At 47.2% G+C, this 9,329-nt stretch overlaps 1 protein-coding gene across 3 annotated transcripts in view; it reads left to right on the forward strand.

Moving 5' to 3' along the window:
- LOC101940094 (uncharacterized) overlaps positions 1–9,329 on the forward strand; it is a 45,213-nt gene extending 35,884 nt beyond the window's left edge. For 2 of the 3 annotated variants that reach the window (XR_010598539.1, XR_010598538.1), the window contains exon 3: positions 8,255–9,329. Coding sequence is in view for 1 of the 3 variants with exons in the window: in XM_065584256.1 (XP_065440328.1) it covers positions 6,747–7,293; positions 8,255–8,757 (1,050 nt within the window). In the remaining 2 variants the exon portion in view is untranslated. Of the gene's footprint in view, positions 1–5,186; positions 7,294–8,254 lie in introns of those variants that run through there. The other variant, XM_065584256.1, reaches the window with a different exon arrangement.

Consider the following 9,329-nt stretch of genomic DNA (forward strand, 5'->3'; position numbering starts at 1 on the left):
AAGGACTTCAATGTTGGGGATCCTGTCCTGCCACTTGATGTTAGGCAGCAAAGGTGGAAGGTCTCCATGTTTTGAGGTGGTGGTGTTAGAGCATCCATGTCTCATAGCCATAGAGGAGTGAGGTGAGTACAACAGCACAGTACATTTTTATGTTGGTTCTGAGGGCAGACTCCATGCTTCTCAAGAGCTGGTGGGTGAGCCTGCTAAATGCCAAGCTGGCCTTTGCCAGGCCCTGAATAATTTCAGCATCCAACAGGGTGTTGTTGAAAAGCGTGTTACCCAAGTAGCAAAATTTCCTGACTGAGTTGAGGTATGTGTTGTCAATTGTGACAATGGGATCATGGTTCTCATGATGCTGGTAGTCTGGTGCTCGCTGACACCTCTGTCTTTTGCAAGCTGATTATGAAATCACAACATTTTGAGGCATAGGCAAAGCGATCCATGATAAGCGGAATGTCCTCAAGTGTGCGTGCAATGAGGGTGCAATTGTCAGCAAACGGCTCTCTAAATAGCTGCTCAATTACTTTGGTGTGGGCCCTCAATCACTATACATTGAATAGACTGGATGGTTACGCCTCTGTCAAAGTCCTGGAATGTGAACAAGAGCATGGCTGAAAAGACAATGGCACAGAGAACTGGAGCCATTACACATCCTTGTTTGGTGCTGTTGGCGATAGGGAAGGCTTCTGATGAATCATCACACTCTATCACCCTGGCCATCATGCCATTGTGAAACGAGTGGATGACAGCAATCATCTTCTCTGGGCAGCCAAATTTATGAATGAGTTTCCATAGTCCCTCATGATTCACTGTGTCGCAGGCCTTGGTCAGGTCAACAGACACTATATACAGGTCCTTGATCTGTTCACAAGCCTTGTCTTGTATTTGTCAGGCTGCAAAGATCATGTCCATGGTGCCACAGCCAGCATGAAAGCCACACTGTGACTCTAGATACACCAAGTCCACTAGGTGAGACACAAGGATATTGAGATCAACCTGTGCAAGGACCTTCCCCACTATAAACAGCAGTGAGATTTGGCAATGGCTGTCATGACTAGATATGCTTCCTTTCCTTTTGTATAAATGGACTATGGATATGTAGTAGGAAGAGAGCCTAAGACATAAGCCCTTGTATCACAGGTTTGGTATGAGGCAGCACCTGTTAACAGAATTTAGCAAGAACGGGGCTAATATTGCAGAAATACACATTCCTAAAAAGTGCTAGTCACAGAGTGCTCACGCAAACATTTCCCAATATCAAGTAACACCAGAACATCCCAATATCAAGGATGGTACAAAAACATTCCCAAAAATAATAGGAACACACTGACTCCTCATAAAAGATAAGGTCAGGATGACAGTATGTAATAGAAATTTTTAATCAAACAACATGTACAAATTAATGAATAATAACTAGCCATGTCAAGGGGCAGTAACTACGGCAGAGAGGCAGTACTAACTTGTTTGTATCGGGGTATAAAGATGCATCTCAGAGGGAGTATCTTTGTCTGGCCTTCGGGAGGAAGAGAAGGTCCCGCCGTTCACTGAGCTGGTCCATTGTTACGGGCATACATGTATTAGTGGTCCGGTAAAGTCTTCCGGATACTAGTACCATGCTTTGTCAACAATAAACCTGGCTGGGTGCCTTCGTCCCTTAACGGATCTTGTGGTTATTGGGTGGTTCGCTCGAGGTCTTCCATGCCAGCTGTCTGCACAGGGTTGGGGTGGCACACAAAGGAAACACACACACAGCCAAACATCTATCACCATCTAACCACAGGAAGCCTCTTTATACCCCTGGGGCATGGTACCTTGTTCCCATAGTCTTGAAAAGGCTGGTTTAAGTTTCCTGACCAGGTAGGCACCTCCACATTTGTACTCTTCAGCTGGCATGCCATCAGGGCCTGGAGACTTGCCTACGGACTGCTGCTTGATGGCCTTAGTAACCTCATCTAAAGAAGGGTCCATGGACAGCTCCTCCAGGACAGGATTCTACAGGAGTGAGTTGATGGCTTCATTGGACGTAGTACGTTGACAGTTCAGGGGCTATCCAAGTGCTCTGCCCAGCGAAAGAGAATATCGCCTTTTTCTGTGAGCAGCTGGTTACCATCTGTTGTGAGGACAGGGGCTATGTGACTGGTTCCCTGGGGTACTGCTGAGCTCTCTGTCTCACCAACCTGGGCTCCCTCTCACACTGTGGTGCTGTGACAAGTTGCAAACTTCTCCATGTACTGCATTTAACACAGATCTCTACAGGCAGGGACACACCCACCTGTGTTACATGAATGCGTTTGCCAGCCACTCATGAACCAACAATAGAGAGGCCCCAGCCAGTTCCCCACAGCTCCCCAGCCTGGGACCCCAGAGCTGTACAGTCTTGCCCTGGTCAGAAGCCTGACCAGTGCATGTTTATTACCCAGTCTGCCCCTCCCTCAGTGTGGAAAGGACATGCAACAGTTTTTGTTCCTGAGCAGATTCCCCAGGCACTTCAAGCAAAACACACTGTTTTAGGTAAAATATAAAACTGATTTATTAACTACAAAAAGATAGATTTTAAGTGATTATAAGTAGTAAGCCTAGAGATCAAAGTTGGTTATCCAAAAAATAAAATTAAAATTGTAATCTGAGTTCTGTAATCTAGACAGAATTTGAATCCAGCAGTGTCTCACCCTGATGGTATAGTTCCTTAATACACAAGCTTGGATTCTCCTTTCCAGCCCGGGACGGCCTCCCCAGTTCAGTCTTTGTTCTCCAGATGTGTTGCCAGATGTTGATTTGGGGGGGGGGGAGGGAGAGAGGCCAAACGATGATGTCACTTCCCATTTTATAGCTTCTTGCAGCTTTCTGGAAAGATCTTTATCTATGATCTGAGTCAAGCAGTATCCATTGTCTATGTGCTCCCTCTGGGAAGCCTTCATTGTATACAGATCTGGTGATAGTCCTTGGTAGTGTTGATGGCCCATTAAGGAGAATCTACACTATCTGGCTTCTCCTTTGTTGTACCTGAAAGGCTGGTTGTGGGTGTTTCCAGTCTTACAACATATTTCAGTTACAAACACCTACCAAAACTTCATAACTTCACATACAATCCAACATAATATTAATGTTCAACAGATCAAGACTTTTAAAATGATATCTCACAAGGCATACTTTTTACAAAATATACCATAATCATATTACCATGGTAAATATGAGGTGCCAGGGTGTTGCTTTGGGGTACAAAGTGTCACAGGCTGTACCACAGGATTTTGAGCCATATATAGCCATACCTTCCTAGAAGGTCTTCATGTCATTCTTGTCAGCCGCTTCCTGCAGTTCTTCAGCCTTCTGCTCCCACCAGTGGTTCTTCATTAGCCTTAATCAGGTTTGTAGTGTATTTTTGGCCTGATAGTACCTAGCATTCTTCATTGCTGATTTCTCGTCCAAAATGTAGGACTTGCGTGTGGTGTTCATAGTCTCCAGTAGCCAGTCCATCTCAGAATTGTTCTCATTAAACCAGTCTTGGTGCTTCCACCTTACAAAGCCAAGAACCTTAAATGCTGTATGTGACATTTCTGAGCTTCTGCCAGGTTGTCTCAGTGTCTGTGGAGTCCTCTGAAACCTCAGATAACGCAGTCTCCAACTTTGCTTGTTTGTTAGGGCCTTTCATGGCAGCCACATTGTTCTTCTTTGATGGTGTCTTCTGGGATGCTTTGGTAAGAAGTTCAATGACCTAATGCTTCTCACAAACCAATGGTCAGACACCAGCATTTGGCACCTCTCAGTGAGCAGATGATGTGCACAGCTTTAATATCTTTAGACTTTACAATTACATAGTCCAGCATGTGCCACTGTTTTGACCTGGGATGCATCCATGTTATCTTATATTAGTTAGCCTGTTGGAAGACTCTGTTGGTAATAGTGAGATTGAACTCGGTACTTTTGGAAAGAAGTAACTGGCCATTGGAATTTGACCTTCCAATGCCCTGATGGCCTAGCACCCTCATCCATGTGTCACACAAGCATTAAAGGCCCCAAGGGCAATGAGTTTGTCCTGGTATTGCACTCCTCTGACGATAATGCTGAGATCTTCATAAAATGCCTCCTTGATCTCATCTGTCTGAGTCATTGATGACATGTGGGCACTGGTAATGGTACCCTACTAGTCTCTGGACAAGTTTATGTGGAACACCAAAGTCAGTCATTAACTCCTTTGGGGAGCGAGTGAAACTGATCGGAAGTGTCAGACCATATGGCGAACTGATGGTCTTGGCTCATCCTTGGTCTTGCCAGTCCAGTGGTAGGTGTAGCCTGCTCCCACCTCATCAAGGTGCGACTCATCCGCGAGTCTGGTTCAGTGAGGGCAGTGAAGTCTGTTTATACCTCTTCAGTATTTTGGCCATAAGGGCTGTTCTACAATCTGGTATTTGGTCACTGTCAAGAAGAGTTCTAATTTTCCATAATCCAAATGTCAGTCTGTGAATCTTTGTTTTATTTTGACCGCTGAGTTGGATGACAAGCCAAGAATGTAGCCTGAGAAGAACGGAAAGGTCCAGCTGTGTTGAGGGTCTCATTTGGGTCTAGGGCAGGGGTAGGCAACCTATGGCACGCATGCCAAAGGCAGCATGCAAGCTGATTTTCAGTGGCACTCACACTGCCCGGGTCCTGGCCAGCGGTCCGGAGGGATCTGCATTCTAATTTAATTTTAAATGAAGCTCTTAAACATTTTAAAAACCTTATTTACTTTACATACAACAATAGTTTAGTTATATAATATAGACTTATAGAAAGAGAACTTCTAAAAATGTTAAAATGTATTACTGGCACGCGAAACCTTAAATTAGAGTGAATAAATGAAGGCTGAAAGGTTGCCGACCCCTGGTCTAGGGCAGGGGTTGGCAACGTTCGGCACGCGGCTCGCCAGGGTAAGCACCCTGGCGGGCCGGGCCAGTTTATTTACCTGCTGACACGGCAGGTTCGGTCGATCGCGGCCCCCACTGGCCGTGGTTCACCGTCCCGGGCCAATGGGGGCGACGGGAAGCCATGGCCAGCACATCCCTCGGCCCGCGCCGCTTCCCGCCGTCCCCATTGGACCGGGACGGCGAACCGCGGTGAGTGGGGGCCGCGATCGGCCAAACCTGCCGCGTCAGCAGGTAAATAAACTGGCCCGGCCTGCCAGGGTGCTTACCCTGGCGACCCGCGTGCCAAATGTTGCCGACCCCTGGTCTAGGGCATAGTTTGGCTTTGGCATTAGTGAGAAGTATCTAGTTTTTATAAAAATGTTGAGGTGTAAAGCTTGGATATAGATATGGCTTGCAGCAGAATTTTATATCTAGTAAAAATGAATAGCTTGGCTACTGAGGCAGGAACAGTCTTATTCTGTATGTCACCTAACAAGGGATGAGATTTTGGGGTACTACTGTGAGGACAGAGTTGTGGTTAAGGCACTGGACTGAGACGCTGGAGACGTGGGTTTGATTCCCAGCTTTGTTACAGATTTCCTGTGTGGCCTTGGACAAGTCACTTCATCTCCCTGTTACCCATCTACAAAATGGGGATAACCTTCCTTTCCCCTACCCCTTGTCTGTCTGCTTGGATTGCAAACACTTTGGGGCAGGGATTTCCTCTTACTATGCAGATGTGCAGCACTAAGCTCAATGAGGCTCAATCTTGGCTAGAGTCCATAGGGTACTATTGTAATGCAGTACTTTAAATATTTATTTGTAATAGTTAAATCTAAAGTATATCTCTTCCTCATTAGTGTCACTTCAATGGTGAAATCCAGGCCCCATTGAAGGCAATGGCAGTCTTATGTATCTAAACAACTTGTTATGAGCAGCAAGAACAGTTACTTGCCTTAAAATAACTGTGGTTCTTTGAGATGTGTTGCCCACATGTATCCCACTTCTAGAGCGCATGGACCCCATGTCTTCAAGACAAATCTTTCTGAGTAGCGGTGTATTTTGGAGTTGCACCTGTGCCCTGCATGTCCTCTACTAATCCATAGAGGAGGATATAAAGGACAGGGGGGCTGCAACTGCTCTCCAGTTCCTTACCTGAGCAGAATCCCAATGGTCAAGGACTCCACAAAAGCAGGGAAGGAGAGCAGATTATGGAATACATGTGGACAATACATTTTGAAGAACCTCAACCCTACAATAGGGTAAGTAACTGTTTTCTTCTTTTCTTGGCCATGTGTATTCCTTCCTCGTCTGGTAACTAACAAGCAGTGAATTCATATCCTGTAGGTGGGTACTCTGAATCTATTGAAATAAGGACTCCAAGTCAGCTCTGCTGAATTGAGCATTGGATTGGGAGCTCTCTACTAAGGAGTGCTGAGTGAAGGTGTGAATTGAGTTCTAGATAACAACTTTACAAATCTCTTAGGCCTGGTCTACACTACGACTTTAATTCGGTTTTATCAGCGTTAATTCGAATTTACCCTGCAACCGTCCACACAACGACGCCATTTATTTCGAAATAAAGGGCCCTTTAAATCGATTTCTGTACTCCACCCCGACGAGCGGAGTAGCGCCAAAATCGATTTTAACATTTCGAATTAGGGATAGTGTGGCCGCAATTCGATGGTATTGGCCTCCGGGAGCTATCCCACAGTGCATCATTGTGACCGCTCTGAACAGCAATCTAAACTCGGATGCACTGGCCAGGTAAACAGGAAAAGCCCCACGAACATTTGAATTTCATTTCCTGTTTGCCCAGCGTGGAGAGCACAGGTGACCACAGATAGCTCATCAGCACAGGTAACCATGCAGGCCGATAATCGAAAAAGAGCACCAGCATGGACCGTGAGGGAGGTACTGGATCTGATCGCTATATGGGGAGAGGATTCAGTGCTAGCAGAACTTCGTTCGAAAAGACAAAATGCCAAAACTTTTGAAAAAATCTCCAAGGGCATGATGGAGAGAGGCCACAATAGGGACTCAGATCAGTGCCGCGTGAAAGTCAAGGAGCTCAGACAAGCCTATCAAAAAACAAAGGAGGCAAACGGTCGCTCTGGGTCAAAGCCGCGGACATGCCGCTTCTACGCCGAGCTGCATGCAATTCTAGGGGGGGCCGCCACCACTACCCCACCTGTGATCGTGGATTCCGGGTCGGGGATAGTCTCATCAGCTACACCTGAGGATTCTGCCGATGGGGGAGAGGAGAAGGAGGAGGAGGAGGATGAGCTTGCAGAGAGCACACAGCACTCCGTTCTCCCCAACAGCCAAGATCTTTTTCTCAGCCTGACTGAAGTACCCTCCCAACCCTCCCAAGCCAGTATCCAAGACCCTGACCCCATGGAAGGGACCTCAGGTGAGTTTACCTTTTAAAATATAAAACATGGTTTAAAAGCAAACGGTTTTTAATGATTACTTTTCCCTGAGGACTTGGGATGCATTCGCGGTCAGTTCAGCTACTGGAAAAGTCTGTTAACGTGTCTGGGGATGGAGCGAAAATCCTCCAGGGACATCTCCATGAAGCTCTCCTGGAGGTACTCCAAAAGCCTTGCCACAAGGTTTCTGGGCAGTGCATCCTTATTCCGTCCTCCATGGTAGGACACTTGACAACGCCATGCTTGCAGCAAGTAATCTGGTATCATTGCCTGACAAAGCCTGGCAGCGTATGGTCCCGGTGTTTGCTGGCATTCAAGCAACATCCGTTCTTTATCTTGTTGTGTAATCCTCAGGAGAGTGATATCACTCATGGTAACCTGGTTGAAATACGGGAACTTAATTAAGGGGACAGAGGTGGCCGTTCCTACTGGGCTGTTTGCCTGTGGCTGAAAATAAATCCTTCCCTGCAGTTAGCCAAGTGCAGATGGGAAATTGGCCCTGAGCTTTTCACGTTTGGCTAGCAGGGATCTTCCCTGTTACCAGCCACGCGGTGGGGGGAGGGGTACCGTGATCATCCCAGAGAATTTATGGCGGGAGGGGGGCGGCGGGGGGGGGGTTAGTTTGTTTTCTGCTGCTGCTGAATGTTAACAGAAAAACCGCAGCACTCTACGGGCTTTGCTTGGTATGTGGGAAAGGAGGGCGCAGAAGCCGTAAGACAATGGCTTACCATGGCCGCATGCAAGCCGAATTCTGTTGCCCGGACCTGTGATCTCTAGCAGCAAAGCCACAGGCACTCAGTATCAAGAGGCAAAATGCGACCTTGCACAGAAATCACATGTGCTATGTAATGTGAATAGTGTTGGTCACCGTGAAAGAGTATAAGCATTGTTCTGCAAAATGTATCTTTTTAAACAATTCTCTCTTTTTCCCCCTCCCTACAGCAGCTGCAAATTCCTCAAGCCTCCCTCCTCCATCCCGAAGGCTATCACAGATAAGGCGTCGTAAGAAGAAGACACGAGACGAGATGTTTGCAGAAATTATGGAATCCAGCCGCAGTGACAGAGCTCATCTGAATGAGTGGAAGGAAACGGTTTCAAAGTATAGGAAAGAAGCCAGTGAACGTGAGGACATGAGGGACCAACGTGAGGAGAGGAGGGACGCTCGAGATGAGAGGTGGCGGCAGGAAGATCAGAGGAGGCAGGATGCAACGCTGGGGCTGCTGCGTGAGCAAACAGACATGCTCCGGTGTCTGGTGGAGCTTCAGGAATGGCTGCAGGAAAACAGAGTGCCGCTACAGCCCCTGTACCCCCCTCCCCCCTCCCCATGTTCCATATCCTCCTCACCCAGACGTGTAAGAACGCGGGGGGAGGCTCCGTACACCTTCCCATTCCACCCCAGTGGACAGCCCAAGCAAAAGGCTGTCATTTTTTTAACCTTTTTTTAGTGGCCTTTTCCTTCCCACCGATCCTCCTCCCAAATCCCACCCGGGTTCCCTCCCTCTTTTTCTAATCTATTAATAAAGAATAAATGATTTTTAAATGATAGTGACTTTATTTGGTTTGAAAGCAAGCTGGGGGAAGGGGGAGGGTGGGTTCCTTACAGAAAATGAGTCAATAAAGGGGGCAGGTTTTCATGAAGGAGAAACAAACAGATATTTCACACTGTAGCCTGGCCAGTCATGAAACTGGTTTTCAAAGCTTCTCTGATGCACAGCGCTTCCTGGTGTGCTCTTCTAATCGCCCTGGTGTCTGGCTGCGCGTAATCAGCAGCCAGGCGATTTGCCTCAGCCTCCCACCCCGCCATAAAGGTCTCCCCCTTACTTTCACAGAGATTGTGGAGCACGCAGCAAGCAGAAATAACAATGGGGAGATTTCTTTGGCTGAGGTCAGAGCGAGTCAATAATGAACGCCAGCGACCTTTTAAACGGCCAAATGCACATTCTACCACCATTCTGCACTTGCTCAGCCTGTAGTTGAACAGCTCCTGACTCCTGTCCAGGCTGCCTGTGTATGGCTT

The sequence above is a fragment of the Chrysemys picta genome, chromosome 2 (genome assembly GCF_011386835.1).
Source record: "Chrysemys picta bellii isolate R12L10 chromosome 2, ASM1138683v2, whole genome shotgun sequence".
In the NCBI taxonomy this organism is placed as follows: domain Eukaryota; kingdom Metazoa; phylum Chordata; order Testudines; family Emydidae; genus Chrysemys; species Chrysemys picta.